The sequence below is a fragment of the Etheostoma spectabile genome, chromosome 17 (assembly GCF_008692095.1).
Source record: "Etheostoma spectabile isolate EspeVRDwgs_2016 chromosome 17, UIUC_Espe_1.0, whole genome shotgun sequence".
Taxonomy (NCBI): Eukaryota; Metazoa; Chordata; class Actinopteri; order Perciformes; family Percidae; genus Etheostoma; species Etheostoma spectabile.
Genome location: NC_045749.1, coordinates 24,535,877 through 24,554,704, shown reverse-complemented (window position 1 = coordinate 24,554,704; position 18,828 = coordinate 24,535,877). Strand labels below are relative to the sequence as shown.

The window sequence follows — 18,828 nt, the reverse complement described above, 5'->3', positions numbered from 1 at the left end:
GGACAGCAGTTACATTGGTTATTGCAATGTAATCTATTCATCTAGATGAGCACCCATTCTGGAGGCTGAATCATTTCCACTGCATGGCACAGCACGGCACAACTCCTCTCTCTTCTGACTCACTCTTTGGTTTTTGCACATTATGTCCATAAGCCAATACAATTAAGGCATAACTACCTGTATAGGTATATTCATTTCAACATAAACATTTATTTTAAGAGGTATACATACAAATGACGAAATGGCCAACCAGCTGGGCTCAGTCAGACAGGGAGCTGAACGTTTAGGGTGCAGCGGCCCATGCAAGAACAAGCAGGGGAGACAGCCGCGGCGTCTCTATTATATTCAAATGTCTGTTTGGTTTCTTACAATTCAAATACATCATTTAATTTAGAATATCCATTGACAGCCTCGGTGGGAAAACCATAGGTGTGCAGGGGGGGGGGGGGGCAGTATAAGACACGGTTAGGATGCAGTGTGAATGGGTTTTACTTCCAGAGAAATGCAAACATGCTGCTGACTCTTGACTAAACCACCACATATGTCTTGAGTACTGCTGTCAGGGTTTGTAAAACTACACTATTTAGTGTCCTTCATGGATTAAATTCATTCAGCCTGCCACTTAGCTTGCACTTCCAACCAAAGTCTGGTGTGGAAGCCTTTCAAGACTGAAATGTGCCTCTGGGACAGGGTTTAATAAGTGTAACAATGCTGTATTGGTATTAATGTAAGGAGCCGGGCTAAGGTACCAGGATGCACTGACCCCTCACAGATCATGAGATTTCCACCTCATCAGCCACTGTCCCTTTCTGCTGATGCTGCTCCTTAGGCCATGCTATTCTTGGGAAAAAAGTTCATTTCGGTATTTCTGTATGAACATGTTTGCATAACAAAACATTGCACTGCTGTGACAGGACTTTGGGCTATGGGCAAAGATCTTTTCTTTTATACCCCACTTTGTGATCAAGTTAGTCTAAAGTAGATTATGCTTGTTCAACTTTGCGGTGAAATGATTACCTTTTGTGCTTTAAGGTCATTGTTGATAAGTAAAGATGCATGTTTCGGCAACTTTTGTCTACATTTCATGGCCAGTAGAACTGTATCCCCTGCCTAAAGCTTGTGTCATATACAGTATATATATTTTTTGTCTACATTTCACTTCGGTGCATTCTTTGTGCACCTTACACTCGATGTGGAACTAAAAATAAATGCTGTTGTTATACTGATGTTTGTGTGCAGTCATGTGTTCATCCGTTGTTCCTGTTATGTTGTTGGTATAACTGCTGCCTTTCTTTACAGTGTTCTTTTGCTGAAACTGTGCTAAACAGATGAGGAGTTTGACATTTAGTAAAGGAGAATTTGCCGTTAATCAACTTGTGGGGTGAGATCCATTTATTAAATGTCACTGGGGGAATGAGTAAGAGCCGTCATAACAAGTCGTATGGTAGGAACACCGGTCGCTGTAACACAGTACACAAATGTTCTATCAGTGTTCCTCAGCTGTAAAACTAGCAGCCTTTACGAATCACACGGTACAACCCTGTACACACCAAACAATGCTAGGACATTTTCATGACTAGCTCTAGTACTTTACCTTCATGATGTCCAGTCTCTCCTCATCACAGCGGACAAAGACACTGGAAGAGGATGACAGGGGCAGAGAGGTGGACAGGGTGACGGCCTCCTGCGCGAGGCGGCGGGATCGGGCTGCGCTGTTTGTATCGCTGGAGTTCTTCACTTGAGACATGTAGTGGTAGTTGACCTTAAACATGACTTTTCCATCCTCGTCCTCCGAGACCATTTCAAAGGTGTCTGGAAAGAGAGGAGACCAGAATGAGGAACTCGTACCCATTCTCAACTCAACTAAGAACTGATGTTATTGCCTGCAAACACTCCTACCAACAACTTAAAGTGGATTCATTCCTAATGTTGGCCATGTTTAAATGGATCCCAAATGCGACTGCAATTTAATTAAGGTAATAATGCAAAAGGGGACACTCAAGTATTGACTGGGTTCATGTGGTAAAGCATTTTTTATTTAGGAAATCATTGTCCTTTCCTTTCTATTGAATTTGAGTAATATCTATGTGTTTGTTAAAGGCGAATGCAATGTTGCTTCCACTTAATTTAATTTATTAAGCATTCCACTCAATAAGTCCCCTCACTGGACAACATATTCTTCCTTCAGTAATAAATTACACTGGCATTCCTAGATGATTAGCTTGTACCAGCATGCTAGCTAGTCTGTTAGCTCTCGCTTTAACATTGTTAGTAATACTTCTGTAATAAACCTTTAAAGCTAAGACAAGCTGGTCTCTTGTAAACCCAGTAAAAAATGTCATTTTATTTTGCCAAGGAAAAGAGAACACTCGAGTTGGGGCCCTACTAGAGTCCATTCCAACCATGACTACAACTTCAATCAATAGTGAGGAACCAATTCATGCGTTCCATCCAAGTGAGCACGCTGCCTCCAACACGGCCAACCAGCCTTCTTATCCCCTGTAACGGACATGCAATCCCCCCACTCTGTCTGTTTGCAAACTGAAACAACCGTGTTTGCAGTCACTTGCAATTACTTCAGACATCAAGCTTCTTACAAAATCAATTGCACAGCTAGTGTAATAAGTCATGACATGGCTGGATGGGGAGTGATGGACAGGACAAAAGGGACGAGCAGGACAGGAATATAGTCTGCTTCCCTTTCAGAGTTCTGTAATGAAGGCATTATAGATCATATCAGACAGGGAAGAGAGTGTGTGTGTGTGTGTGTGTGTGTGTGTGTGTGTGTGTGTGTGTGTGTGTGTGTGTGTGTGTGTGTGTGGTGTGTATGTGTATGTGTATGTGTGTGTGTGTGTTTGTGTGTGTGTGTGTGTGTGTGTGTCTCACAGTTTTTACTGACATGTGTCCACAAAGTAAAACCAACAGACATTGATGTTACAGAGGATGTAAAGAAGAAAAACTACTACATGTACATATGTGAATTACACATACTTGCAACCCAAAGCAAACATGTGAACTCACCAAACTGCAGCTTCTTCATGGCAGCTACGTATTTCTCCTCTAGAGAGCGTAGAATGGACAGGGGCTTGGGACGACAGGACACCTTCCTGGAAGACTCCACCAGCTTCCTCTCTGGTAAAGAGGTGGCATTAGGACAGAAGTGAGAAAGAGCAGGGTGGATGAACTCAGAGTGATTGTGGCCGAGAAGCATCAGCTTTGTCATATTTATATCCACATGGAGATACACTGGGAAGAGCCAATGAGCTTTAACCATACATCCAGCTAACTGAAATAGCTCACCTTACTGTATTGTGTGTCAACAGTTAACTTTGTTTATAAAGTGTTCATGTTAACATTAATTTGCTCGTTCTTGTTTCCTAACTGCGTTGCAAGTTATAGGAGCTTAGGCGCTTCATGGAGACCGCTAAAGTTTATGTTAGCTGCCCTACAGCTGTCAGAGTGAGCTTCTACTTATGCTTATGATGCTTATAAATCACTAAAATAGTATCGACAGCACCGTTTGGCTTAGTTATTAATGGCGTTAGCATCGTGGCTAACACTACTGTTGGTCCGTTTCTGACATTTGGGCTGTGCTTTCTACATGATGTCATTGTGCTAACAGAGCACCGTTAGCCCTTACAACAGAGGCGCTTCACTACAGTTTAGATGGCTTTCATTAGAGCTGGTCGCTGTGTGCTCGCGGTGGAAAAGGACATAGATCTCCTTCAAGGCCAGGCTAATGTTAGAAGTCCCTCTAGTGGACAGAATACAGAACAACAACCACATGCTTATAGTGGCATTGGTAATGCATAAGCCTGAGTAGTGTAGTACATATTAATAACAGGCAGCATTTGAGCATTAAATATTCATATATTATTGGAATATTGAAAGAAAAAAAGAAAGAAATTTGAATGGTATTATAGAGGAGGATTGACAGCTCCTATGTGAAGTGGCATGACAATCATCTATCTGTTCCACCATCTCTAAGTGATCAGTTAGACTGGACAGACTCGTTCTCTGAAGGGAGCTGGAAGAAATGGGCGGGTGGGGCGTAATTAGTATTCTCTACGGTGATGTTATGTAATGCGGCGGACGATATCGATATTAAAACTGAGGGGATTCAGACGTTTTGTCCCTTTTTTGTGTCCTTCACCGAGAGGACAGGACAGACAACAGATGACGATGTGAGACAAAAAGGGAGAGGGGAGATAGGCGAGCAGAGACTTGCTAAATGATTCAGATGACGAATCAGATAAAGTTCTTATGTGAAACTGGGCTGGGTTGGCCATCAGTTTGAATGTATGGATGTAAATATGAATAGCTGTTAACCAGTCTTTTCAAGCTGTGACAGATAATGTGAAGTCAGCTGCCTCAGCGTTTGGCTATAAAGGGAGACGTGTGGGATCTCTACATACCCTGGTTGGCTTGCCGTAGGCTGGTAGTAGCAGCGTAGACTATCTCTGCTGTCCTCTGGATGTCAGGCACCAGCAGAGTCAAACCCTCAGGCTCTGGATCGAGCTGTCTGCCTTCACCACACCTTTACTCTTATCTTTCTTTGACCTGGAACACACAGATATACATTCATTATACATGTTTGCATAACAAAACATTGCACTGCTGTGACAGGACTTTGGGCTATGGGCAAAGATCTTTTCTTTTATACCCCACTTTGTGATCAAGTTAGTCTAAAGTAGATTATGCTTGTTCAACTTTGCGGTGAAATGATTACCTTTTGTGCTTTAAGGTCATTGTTGATAAGTAAAGATGCATGTTTCGGCAACTTTTGTCTACATTTCATGGCCAGTAGAACTGTATCCCCTGCCTAAAGCTTGTGTCATATACAGTATATATATTTTTTGTCTACATTTCACTTCGGTGCATTCTTTGTGCACCTTACACTCGATGTGGAACTAAAATAAATGCTGTTATACTGATGTTTGTGTGCAGTCATGTGTTCATCCGTTGTTTCCTGTTATGTTGTTGGTATAACTGCTGCCTTTCTTTACAGTGTTCTTTTGCTGAAACTGTGTTAAACAGATGAGGAGTTTGACATTTAGTAAAGGAGAATTTGCCGTTAATCAACTTGTGGGGTGAGATCCATTTATTAAATGTCACTGGGGGAATGAGTAAGAGCCGTCATAACAAGTCGTATGGTAGGAACACCGGTCGCTGTAACACAGTACACAAATGTTCTATCAGTGTTCCTCAGCTGTAAAACTAGCAGCCTTTACGAATCACACGGTACAACCCTGTACACACTAAACAATGCTAGGACATTTTCATGACTAGCTCTAGTACTTTACCTAGTACTTTGATATACATTCAGCCATATTGTTTTATTAGGTGCCGTTTAATCATGTGGATTTCAGAGATCCAATTTTAAGTGAATCTTTTTAAAACCTGTAAACTTATTATTTTCCCTTACGTTTTCAAAAGACATTGTAGTAATTCTTTGGCAAATCCATTACATAGCTATTATTTTGGTATAATGCTCATGGGGAAGGATGTGAGTAAAAGTGGTTCCAGGTCCACTGAAATGAAGAAAAGAAAATTCCTCTTTGGCTTCTCCATGTGTACATTAGCTCCTATGCTCGCCATCACAGACCTGACTGTAGAAGTGGTCAAGGAGGAGCCAAGAAAGATTCAACTAGCACCATCTGCCACCAAACGCTGGTAACCAGGCGGCTGGTTGATTTGGTTCACTCACCAGCCAAAAAACGATGTAATCTATTGAGTTGCGATCAAATTTGAACATTCAGTAGCCATTTGGCTGGTGGACGAAAAAGTTCATTTTTCCTCCTGTTTATGAAAATAACAGATTATTTTTGTCAAGAGATCATACAGGATCCCAGACACTGTGTTTTGATGTCTTCCACTATGACACATCACACAAGATAAACAAGCTTTAACAAGACCAACACACTTTGATTCCACACCCGTCTGATGGGGAGGGCCATGAACGGGCTGTAATCATGTATCGGAGCTTGGCCCGAGGCGGCGTGATCGAGCGTTATTTTTTTTAAAGCGTCATTTCATAGAACGCTCCGGTTTTTTGCAAAGCCCATCTACCGCTCCGTAAACCCGTCTGCTCACGAGCCAGTCAGAGTAGTTCCCTGCACCGTGCAGCTTAGTTTCTAGATGGAGACAGTCCCAGAGGACAGAGGGACGGGAGGAAAACTCATCAGATAGCAGTCGGTTATACGTCGGTCTCAAGGTTTACCAGTTTACCAGTGAACGCAACATTTTGTCCCGTTTTCAGACAAGAGCAGTGACCGGTGCTAGTAGCGTCTGTTAGCTGTTAGCTAGTAGCGTCTGTTAGCTGTTAGCTCCTCTAGGACGCAGCGGTGCTAATGTCCTCTCATCCCCTGCAATGTTGTTTATATGGATATGGTTTAATTTTGCGTTACATGACCCATTTCGTCTGTAAAGCCGTGCCTGTGTTGGATCTCTCCTCTTACTCTCTTTCCTCTTACTCCGTGCCGGTCCACAATTCTGACATTTGTCCCCAGTTTTAATTGTTATTAACACAGCTGTATATTGTTAAGTATGAGAAGGAAACCGGTATTTGTACCAGTGTTTCCATGGTGACTCTGTTATAGCGGCCGCCACGGTGAAAAACACCGAAGAAGTTATTGAATGAAACTAACTTCAGTTGGTAGAGTAATAGCGTGAGATGGAGCTGCTGGACCTGGACCTGGGCCCGAGATGTGACCCATGGCCAGAATATCATAGTTCATAAAAATGCAGCGCAGTGACGACACAGACGTTTCATACACACGCCGTGTGTATCCGCCGATCAACCCGTGCTGGACCCGTTCATAATGATCAGCCGTCTCTCTGGGAGTAGCGTCCATCACACTCCCTCTCCAGTTATAAATAGCCTATGTGACAATAACATTTGTTTTGGTTAAAATCAACAAATAATCGTGAGAATAATCGCGATCAAAATTTTGATCAAAATAATCGTGATTATCATTTTGGCCATAATCGTGCAGAAATGGCAGTTTAATCTGAATGTGGGAGTGCTTCTCTCAAAACGCTGCTAGAGTCGACACTTTTCCCCAACCAAGACACTGTGCCAGAGTTCAGCATGTGCAGATCTCAAAAGACAATTTCTCTGATCACTTGATGGTTATTGTAATATTAGAAAACATGAGATAAAATGTGTCACTGATATAAATGCCCCCACCTCCTGGGACTGAATCTGTCCTGTTTGTGGGACAGGAAGTTCAGCAGACTGCTGAGGCAATCCCAATCATCAGTCTCCCATTTGCCTCGAGCTCTTCTTCCATTAAAGCTTCTGCTTGTGGTTGTGAGATCAAGTACAAGTGTGTGTGTGTTCAAGGTTTCCTAAGGCTCAGTGTTCCTGTGTGTGTGTGTGTGTGTGTGTGCTATAAATCTGGGGTGTGATACCTGCTGTGGGTATATTATGTGATGAACACAGGGTTTCTGCAGGTTTCACCAAGTCAAATTTAAGACACTAATACCAATGGGACTGAAGTTTAGGATTTAAAAGAATAAAAAAGAAAAAATGGTCAGATGTCAGAGTCTGGAAACATCGCCTGACACAATTTCACGATTTCTTCACTGGCATTATAGGACTGGTGTCTAGTCACTGTGTCAAGGACCCAGCACACCTCCACATTAGGTTATTAATCTCAGCAATTATGGTATGTTAGGTTATTAGGTTATTAATATCAGTAACGATGGTATATTAGGTTATTACTGTTGCTCTGTTAAAGGCAAACGTTCCTCTGTACTGTCGCTACGCAGAGCAAGGAGATCTGATTACGTATAGACTTTACATCACCGTAGTTATATATACACACTGAATCTTCTATATGCTGTTAATATAATATAGTATGTTCAATGGAGGAAAAGAAGTACTGTTTTACCCTACATTTCAAAATAATACACTTTAGAGCTGTTATTGCAATACTGTGAAATGGTGGTATTTTTGCTGAAGGTTACCATACCGGCACATGCCTAGTGAGAGAGATAGCATGGTCACATCTCGTATGTTCCGTACGTAGAATGTGCAGAACGTACAGCACTTTATGCAGGTCAAATATTGGATTTCTAGACTAAAACCTATCCTGCTATAATAAAACACACTGCACATTTCTAGCCATTCCCGGACCACCCCCAGCACAGTTTAGTGACTCAATGCATCCTGGACGCCTCTAGGGGAACATTCCCATCACCCAGAGTGCATTTCATTTCCAAGTGTGAACAGCGCTATAGATGTGAAGGCTCCCAGATCAGCAGAATTGCAGAGAGCAGGAGAGAGAATGACACTAGAGTGTCTTTCTGGGGCGGCAGGGTTATGGCTGGATCAAAGTATTAAAATCAGACATTACTCCAATGGCTGACAAAGTATGACAAAGTCAGTTTAAGCTCAAAAGATAAGATTATTATAGGTGTATGCAGGAATACTTTAAAGTTCTGTTTAACATTTGGGTTCTATATCTGAAATTTAAAAACCTAAATGATTCCAAGTCCTATAGATTTGGCCATCTCACCTGAGGCGATTGGTGTACGTGTCCACACATGTCTTCATCTTGGCAAGCAGCATTCCAACAGAGGTCTGTCCCTCACAGTGTTCTTCATCCTCATCCTCCTCGTCATGGCCCAGGTCTCCGGAGAGAGGCAGCAGCAGAGGAACCAGGGCTGTGCACGTGGAAATGGCCCTCAGCAGCTCCAGTAGTGCCCGATACAGGGGCACATGACGTGCCATATCTAGGACTGCAGAGAGACAAGGATACAAAGTGTTAGATGTTAAAGAGTAGAGAAACAAAAAGGAGAAAGCTTCTCTTTTTGTATGTATGTTTGTAGTACGTTGGTACACAGGGTAGCTCAGAACATGCAACGTAGTAACAAAATGATGCCAGACAGGTCTTTTCATGGACTCAGGGCAACCATGGACAGCTATATAACAACAGCGGCAGTCTTCTTTATAACGTTTCAGCCACCAGTGGCAGCACTGAGCACACTGCTGTTGAGCAGCACTCCAATCTGGAAATGAGGAAGAAAGCCTTTCTTTCTGGTTAACTTCAGAAAGTAAAAAATGACCACATGGCACTTAAGACTGAGGAAGACTGTGGGGTTCTATCTGTAAGAGTCTACAGACGTGCTGGCAGCTCTGCAAAGTTGTTTTAGACACTGTGGTGCTTTAAGCCAAATGCTAACATGAACATGCCCACGATGACAATGCTAACATGCTGATGTTTGTAGGGAAAGCTAAATATGCAAATGTAGCCATGTCTGAAGATTTGACCATATGATAGCATTGAATCAAAGTGATCAAGTTATACATGGAAATAATCAACCTTGGCATCCTGAAACCCTAGTGTAGCCAAAGAAACTGTAGCATATGTCCTAACCAAGCATCCTTGAAGTAATTCTGCCAGTAATCCTGTTTGGCAAATGTTATCCAAGACTCGTTGGGTTCATTTTCAGCCATTGTTTGTCAGTTGGCATCCAGCAGCACTTGACCAGAAGCCAATCAAATACTAATAATAAGGGTCTGTTGAGACAGTGAAGTAAGGATCAATTGGCTGACCGTGTAAGCTGGATCATTTTCTGAGAGGGGCTGTCTGCTGTGTGTGTGTGTGTTGTGTGTGTGTGTGTGTGTGTGTGTGTGTGTGTGTGTGTGTGTGTGTGTGTGTGTGTGTGTGTGTGTGTGTGTGTTGTGTGTGTGTGTGTGTGTGTGTGTGTGTGTGTGTGTCCATGTGCCTTGAAGTGTCACCCTCTAAATAAACAGCTCTTGTTTGTGGCTCCCGGACTGTTTTACATTTATATTGAATTCCCAGCTCCCTACTGTCCTATCCCAGCATCTGCACAGCACTGCCCCCCCAAGGCTTTAAGCCGTGTCTCTGGGTGACACCTAGCATGGAATCCCAATCCCTTCTAGTTCCATCTATGCAATTACTCGGAGCATTTGTGCGCAACTCATCAGAATTCCTCCTCTTGCTCTGTGTCAATGTCAGATGTGTTTTTCCCTTCACTGAGGGTAATAAATGTCAAGCAGACTTTAATGGAAAACAATAAAAAAGGAAGGGGAAGCATCAAAAAACACTTTTTTAGATACAGGCCTTTAAAAAAAAAAAAAGGGGGTAATAAACAAATCTAGATAGAAAAGGACGTTAAGTTCCGGGGACATTAGAATGCATTAGAGTCTTTATTCTCCCTTTTTTTCTCTAACCCTTTTTTTCAATTTTTTTTTTAGACGTTGGAAAACCTCTGCTGTAGTGAAATGTAAGAAGAACGGAAAGGTGGAATGATACAAAAAAACTATCCAATGTATAAAGAAGTGTTTTATTACTTTAAGTACTTTAATATTCAGGTACGGCACAGCAAATTTTATTGTACACAAGCTTGGACATGAAAATTAAGTATAGAATTTGCTTCTTTTTTTTTAAATTATCACCTCATAGTTGTTACTCATGTATTAGAATAGATCTTTATTGTTGTTTTAAGACAAAAAACTGTTTAGCAGCTCTTCAGAGTGACAATATAAATAAAATATTAAAAAGCTAAATGTAAACAGTAAAATATAAAAAAATCAAGATAAATAAAAACAATGAGATTTGGCTGTTCCATAAGTGTTTGCTTTCACTTTTGACTGAAATATCTTAACAACTAGTTGGATTTCTATGACATTTATTTATTATGAAATGTATTTAGAGTTCTCATTCAAATTCAACAGAAACACAAGCGCGGGGCTTTGCACTATTAAATGATGACACACGCATGGCTGAAGGCTGGCAGGCCATGGATCACATTAGCCATGGGTAGGAGTAAAGACACTTACAGTACAAGTTGATAAAGGGAAGCATGCACTCAAATGTCCTATTACTCATATGTTATATTATTTAAAGTTAAAATTCAAAAAACAAAAACGCAATCCTTGGTTTATTTCTTAATTAGTCAGATTGAAATGATCAAATGGTTTTCAGAACACCTAACCATGTACCAAGTGGTTTCCTTCACTCTTACTTTCAGCCTGGTAAAACAATGAACTGGTCACAAAGCTTCTGAGATAACACATATATTGTTTTTGATATACCAAAACTATGGCAACATACTTCCATCAATTAATGTTATTTTCTTTTTACCTTATGTTACAAATAATTGGGTATGGTTCACAACTACACTTGGTGTGATAATCATGAGATTTCAACAACTCCCTGGTATAAAACCACAAAACAACAACATTTTCACTGGCTTTCCCTGTCCTGCCCCTAAATATACTCAAATTTCCATAAAATTCAAGGAACTTTACCACCAATTGGAAGCCTGAACAGTGTTACAGAGCAAATCTTAAGGAGAAAAAGCTGTGAGCCCCAGGCCAGGCGGCAGCCCCAGAGGCTGGACATCCATCTCAGCTATGACCAGCTTGGTGGTGCTGACCTGCAGTCATCGCAGCACTGTCACCAGCAAGCCTCCACACTCTGGGATTTAGGGCCTTCGGGGGGCCGTACAGAGATGGGAGCTGCAAGTAGCCATGTTGGATGCTCCAGCTGACTAATAGTTAATGGGGGCCCCTAGATCTTAAAGAGAAGTGCTGTACCTGCAGATGCGTGAGCGATTTGGTATATGGTATAAAGGCTGCTTGAGATAAAAGCATAACTGTTGCATTTAATGTCTCTCTGTTTGCCTCTGCAGCTTTACACAGTGTCCAATCAATTGCTTCCCCAAAATAACGTGAGAAAGTTGCACTTGAAATCAGGTTGTGAATCTTCCAGAAATACACACAACCACTGTATATAACGAAGGCAGCATCTACTGCCTCTGTAAGTCCACACAATAACCCTGAGTAACTTACAAAGTACTGAGGTCACTGACACACCAACTGAATCAAAGTTGGATGTGAACGCCTTACCATTCTGGATGGCTGGAAATATGAATGTTATATGGTAGAATGAGTGTACCTGTTGGGCATCCAGGGGGATAAGAGTGTCTAAAGCATGTCCTTTCCTCTTAGCCTTCTGTATGGCTGACAGCTGACTGTTGGCGCTGTACTGAGGCTTGACATCAGGCGTAATAAAATTACAATTTCAGTTGTAATCTGTTATTATGTAGACAGAATTTAATTAAGTACCCTCTTCAGCAGTATGGGTTGCTTATCTTGTTTTTCTGTAGTAAAAGTAAGAGCCCGACTGATACTAGTGCAGCAACTTCTTATTGTTAACTGCTCTGTAAAAAAATTAAATATTCAATCTGTGAATATTTATGACCTGTGTAAAACTTAAAACATTGTGAATTCCCAGTGTAAAGTACTACAGGCTGAGCCTTGTAATACAGCAAGGGGTGTTGGTTAAATGTACTGTTACTCTAATCTATTGCATGCCCCATTGCCTTCATAAATAGGCAACAACTGTTTGTTTTTTTGTTAATGCAAAATGAAGGAAACTAGCAAGTCATGCTAAACGGACAATCACGTCTTCTCTCCAATATAATGGAACTAGATGGCATTCTGCTTGTGGTGCTCAAAGTGTCCAAAAAACGGAACGAATCGTTCATGAGATTGACTTGACACAGGACTCAGTCCTCAGCAATACACCTGCCAAGAGGGAAGTTGATTGGATGAGCATTTCTTGAGATATGCGAAGGACAGTTATACCTGAATACACACAGACTGGCCTTCCTTTCTTAATTGTAGATGATGCTGCTACAGCCCCACCTATTGGCCAAATAGCACCACATTTGTCAAGTCTACTCAGACACCAAATGTGGTATGACTAGCACCAAGTGTTCAGCAGATAAGCCCTGGCCACAGCATTTGAGAAAGCTTTGAAATTGCACTACAGTATATTTAACTCATTGGGTCCTCAGCAAAACACCTGCCATCCATGCATAAACGTCCTGGTGGCTCAGTGACATTTAGAGCAAATCTTGTACCCACAACACTGAAGGTTTTAAGGTGATCCATGGCTTATGTCTGTCTTCCCTGTGTACTGTTTAATAACTATTAATAATAAGACATACATGTAGTTTTGATCCTTTTAGACTTCATGCTCACCGGTACAAGTACATCTATCATAGTAGTTCAAACCTGGGAATAGCACTGATAATCAACCACAGAAGATCCTGCACTGCCATCATACGCCAAACAGAGAAACGTAATTAACACCCAAACCATGTCATCCAGGCAGGACTCCAGTCTTACGTTTCATCCAATTTAGAGCCTATTGTGCTCCACAGGTCATTGTGAAGATGTAAAGAGCCTGTAATTACAGCTGACAGACTGACGTTTGGTATTTTACAGGGGGTGGAGAAAGGGAACTGGTTTAGAAATAGACACCACTATTAATTACTAAATATAGTGCCACAGCAGGGCTAAGAAGTGAGGAAACTTGTGATGTGAAAACAAGAATCTATATCCATATTTGAAAGACAATCACAACCATTTTTTGATATCAGTGTCCGTCTAGTGGGGGGGGGCATAAGAAACTCACTGAGACAATAGGATATGTCAGTCATTGGTCTTCATAAAAACCCACATGCTGACTTGTTTACTGTAATGGGCAACAAAACCAATGATAGAAAACATTCAACGCTTCCCACTGAGTCTCAGCTCATGGGTGAACAGGAGAGGGGTGCGTGGGCCGGTTGCTGCTACAAGGGATGGGTGTCTGTTCCCAAAGGGAAGACAGAGTTGAACATGCAACTCACACCGAGTGGGTGGCCAACACCGACTCAAGCTCGCGGCTCCAGTGTCAGGTCTTCCTGACCCCTCTTGGCCGGCGGAACAGAGCAGAGGGTAAGTGAAATAGGAGGACAGTGACATGTCCCCGCCAACACAGTCTGCCTCAGCGAACACTGGAGATAATGTGCATCAAGGCTGGACTATGTGGCACAGCTAGTAAAAAGTGGCCTGAAGCTCTGAGCCATTTCAAAGGACAGAAGGAAAATCCCTTTTTAAACCAAGCTGCTCAAGCAGAGCTGGGCGACAGAGAAAAACAAAAATACCTTGATAGAGATATTGTATGGTTGACCATTTGTGCTTTCACAAAATATTTACACAATGACATTTTTGACGAATCATCATCAGTACCGTGAGTATAATAACAGCAAGAACTGTCTGACAAATTCAGAAAAACATCACTTTATTGTAATGTAGCCTGTGAAACCAGGAAAAGACAACACGTGTAACATTACAATATCTAAAGACGATATCTGGCTTCATATATCAATAGGATATTGATATATTACCCAGCCCTGTCTTTTGTCTATTTGAAACATGTGACTTCTGTCATTAGTAGTTTTTAATTATTACCAAACCTTATTGGAGGGGTTGGTATCCTACTGACTGGCCAATAAGAGTCGCAGAGGCCAACAGCTTGAGAGCACTTTGCTTGCTGGACCCTTACGATAAAAGTGTTAATGAAAAAGGTGAGGCATTACAAAAGAAATACTCTAACAAAATAATTGTTGTTGCCGTGATATTGTCATCTTAAAATTAATTTAAAAAAAACATTATTTATATACATAAGCAACCGTGTGTGTGTGTGATCCCACAGATACACAGGTAAGCAGTGTAATGTCCCGTTCAGTCTACATTTGACCAATAGCAAGGCTTAGGTGTAAATGTAGCCAGTGGCCTATGTATCTGTCAAACATTCAGCTGCTGAAGGCTCATCCCTTCTTCACCTGGCCAGCATCCAGACCTAGCAGGTAGTGAAGATGTGATGGGGTTGTGACGATGGGAGCCTGGAGGAAAGATCATTATTGTAGAATCATTGTTTTACCGACCGCCAATTCTGCTCCAGCGCTCTATTACCCCTGAGGTCAAGATAATAGTGAAACGATAAACCACTGGTGTGCCTGGTGAGTGGGATGGAGGCAGGGTGGAGGATGTTGAGCTGGCCAATTCAGATGGACAGACAAGGGATGCAACAATCTGATATCCAGTACTGGAATCAAAGATGATGCCAATACATGTTTAACTAATGGTATCATCTAGAGGTTATCCTATACATTTCTGATCCGTTCATGGCTGAAACCTCATCTATGATCTATGCAGGCGTAAACTCCCATAAACAAGCACTGTTAACATCCACCATGGCTCTAAATAACACTATGGCTAAATCAGTGACACACCAGCCCCTTTCTTTTGTTTGAGACCAAATGTTTTATTTCAAGATTACAAACACTTACAAACTATATGCTGAGACATGAGAACATGTCTCAGAGACCAGCCCCCATTAAGAACCCCTTGAGCCAGGAAAAAATGCAAGCCAGTGTTACAAATGAAAAGAATATAATTTAACCATCAGTTAGTCTTGTCTGTAGCCAACTGATGGTTAAATTATATTCTTTTCATTTGTAACACTGGCTTGCATTTTTTCCACACAGACAAAACAGTCAATATGCACCCGGTGCCACCAGTTGGCAGTTGTATTTTTAAGATTTATGTAGACAAATAGACAGAACATGTCACTTAGTTAGCCGAACTAAGTGACATTAGAACTTTTGGCCCTGATTTTAGGGGGGTGTATACTTATTCCCCCTGTATTTTAAGGAAGAACATTTATTTATTTACAAGACATTCATTTACAAAGAAAATTGGTGTCCTTAAAGGTTGGGTTTTCCTATTTTTTTTAATTAGGAGAGAGACATGAGTGAGTCATAATGCTGGGAGAAATGGGCTGATCAGATCGGATCAGAGGCCTGTTGACATACACAACAATTCAGCATGGAGCTGGCAGAAACTAACCAAAAGTAAACTGGATGCTGACGGAGATTTCTCAGAAGAAGAGCAAAGACAGCTCAGCAGGCATGGTGTCTGCACGCACAGACCCCCACATCTTCCCACTGCCTCTCTTTGTCTTCCACCCAACCTCGACCACTTTATTTCCCAGCAGCCTATGGTTCCCCCCCTCCTCCTCCTGCACTCCTCCCCTCTCCCCAGGTCTGACAGAATAACAGCAGCTGAGGATGGGCTCGACTGATCTGAGAGCAGAGTGGCACGGTGGGGCTGATTCACCTCCTTTTTTCTTTTTGTGTTTTTTAGGGGATAGCTGCACGGGTGTGTGCTCCGCCAGCCCCCACAGCAGAGGAGAGAAGACGACAGTAAGCATGAGCAATGTCGTTTACCCCTCCCTCCTCCTCCTCCCCTCTACCTCCCTCCCCTTTCATTCTCCTTCATTGCCACAGCCATCAGAATCCGTCCTCCCTCCCTCGCCATCATTCTGCTTGGTTATGCAATGCACATTCCTCCCACGGAGACTAACTGGTGTTGGAGACCTACCGTAACACTGCTGTCACTGGCAGTAGATGTAGATCCATTTTGCCATGGCGACAGTCTGCTGCTGCCGTTGCCTCTCTACAGACGTCTGCTCCATGGGATTTTACAGCTTTTCCTCCTCTTCTGGAATATCAAATGCCAGACTCGACTAACTCAGGGACGTGCCCATTCTGACCTAGATCAGCGGAGGCTGGGTGTCACCGAGACACTATCAACTAATCCTACAGACATAATCATGCACAGTGTTGGCATGGGGGCTTCAATGATGGGCAAAGGCTTTTTTGAAAGGCACTAATTGCACTGTTCCCCAGAAGAGTAGGAGGCAAGCGGAAGGGACACTACAGAACGTGGGGGTGTGTAGATTTACTGATACGCTGGGGAGGGAGGCAGAGGCGTTGTGTGGAGGAGTTTCGGAAAAGGAGTGACAGGGAACTCAAGAGAAAAAGTAGAAAGAAAGGATGGGAGGAACGGTAGGGAGGCTGGAGGGGGCAAATGGGGCGAGGGTATCTCCTCGCCCCTCAAAAGGGGCTGCTTGTGCTTTAGCAGCAGAAATGCAAAGCCACTGAACAGACTGCAAAGACTTGTGAGGGGGAACTTAATCAAAAGGGAAGTTGGGGGGGTGGGTTGCTAAACCTGGGAGGTGGCGCTAGTGACTGGAGGAGTGACACAAGAAGGTTTTCACTGGAAGCGCTGCTGAGCACGGCAAAGTCACCGTGGCACTGCTACCTCCTATTCCTCTCTCCGTCACTTTGTCTGTCGCTCGCAGGCACTGGGACTGAGGCTACATAGCCAGTCTCTCCCCCTTCGCCCTCTCTCCACATGGAGCATGCCTTTAAAGCCATGGTTTTCCACTGAAGATCCCAACAGCATGCTGGATTATGGTGTCTTCCACATAAGACGCTTTAGGGTAAGCCACTTTTTCTTTTGACCGTTGTTTATGTCTTGAATTCCAGTGAATTTAGTGACATTTATACTGAAAGTTGACATGAGAGTTCAAGGGGATGAGTGTGATTGTATTCCATTCCCATATGAGCCTGAGCCAAGAAAGACCCTGTTTACCTTTTTGCTCACACGCTTCTCTTGGAGACAACACCATCTCCTGCTCCTTACCTTCTAAGACTCGTGCATAGGGAAGGTGGGAATTGTGCTTATAATAACTACTTACAAGGACCTGGGGTGGGGGGTGGTTAATCATTAACAGCATGTGAAAAGAGGTGAGGGTGTAAGGGGGCTCTAAATGGCAGCAATAAATCATGCTTATTTTGACACGGGTGAGCGCCACAGAGCGTTACTGGGGGTAATCTAACAGCTTGATTGCAGATAATCCCAGGATGAGGCTGAGTAAGAGCTGACTACCAGATCGCTGTTGTCAAGCAGCTTGGCTTTAAGCTATGACAGCTCATAAACACTGGTGTTCACAGACTAATCTCCTCTCCGCTTTGCATGGCCATTGTTTGGTTTGATTAATGATTGATTTCCTTCTGGTGGGAGGATTACGTTGGCGGGGCTGCCCTTACCCAGAGCTGTTTTGGACTGTGATTTGTGCAAAAACTGATAGATTAGCAGGGGGACAAAAGACGCAATGGTAAGCCTTGGAAGCAGTGTGCTAATTCGGACCTGAATTAGAACTCTTGTTGCTTTCTATGCATGTGTAACAACTTCTGACATTGGTCTCCATAATTTGATTTTATTCCAGATAAGTGTCCTCCTGCCAGGTTAGGTGAGCATCGGGATCATGGGCACCACAGTCATCACCCTTGAGGATGTGCAGGCACTGGAGGTCAAGGAGGAGCAGGAGGAGTCCATCTTGGCCATGTTAGGCATCATTGGCACATTCCTTAACCTCTTTGTAATTGTTTTTGTTTACATCTACACCACACTGTGAAGTGCCAAAGCATAGGATAAAGTACCGCCATCAGAGAAGACTGAAAGGAGGAAGTGAGCAGTCTGGAAGGACAGGTCAATTAGAAAGTGACACGTGTTGGGTACAGTAGTGACATGAATATCTTCCCCAGAGACAGGAGGAGGAAACTGGACAGACTGGATAAGGCTGAAGACAAAGAAACCATACTGCCAGTTCACAGCCATGAGCCGGGGAGATAACAAAGGGCTGGGAAACATGGCAGAAACAGGGATATGCCGGGACCAGGATGAGCAGAGCCAGATGGACACCAGCAGACACCCAGCCAGGACTGACCCCCATGTGGCCTGATAGGAAATACAAACTTCCACTTGATCTCAGTTTCTTGGACAGCTGAACTCACTGGAAAGATTAGCCAAACAAGACAGTCTTGTGGACAACACTGAGGCTTTTCCATTTAGTTTTTCTTAATTTTGAAGTGAGTGGGACTGTAATTGCTAATGGCATTGAAATATTTTTATGCAACATGATTAAAAGCAGAGAGAGAGAGCAATGCTGGGAAGCTTCTCTGAAGACACTATTGGCCACCATATCCAATAGTGGTCAACCGACATGGGTTTTTCAATGGCTAACGCCAATATTTAGAGAGCAGGGCGGTGAACGGCCGATAGTTAAAGTGCCCACATCATGAAATAAATCCCCTTTTCTGGGATTT

At 42.8% G+C, this 18,828-nt stretch overlaps 1 protein-coding gene and 1 long non-coding RNA gene across 2 annotated transcripts in view; one reads left to right on the top strand and one right to left on the bottom strand.

Moving 5' to 3' along the window:
* The window catches only part of birc6 (baculoviral IAP repeat containing 6), a 109,575-nt gene that overhangs the window by 15,390 nt on the left and 75,357 nt on the right, over positions 1–18,828 (bottom strand). Inside the window, 5 exon segments of the mRNA XM_032541923.1 lie at positions 1,595–1,812; positions 3,022–3,132; positions 4,416–4,517; positions 4,520–4,560; positions 8,523–8,745. Coding sequence (XP_032397814.1) covers positions 1,595–1,812; positions 3,022–3,132; positions 4,416–4,517; positions 4,520–4,560; positions 8,523–8,745 — 695 coding nt within the window.
* On the top strand, positions 16,004–18,172 carry LOC116705677 (uncharacterized). The gene is made up of 2 exons (XR_004335988.1): positions 16,004–17,159; positions 17,949–18,172. It is a non-coding gene; the product is annotated as an uncharacterized LOC116705677 (long non-coding RNA).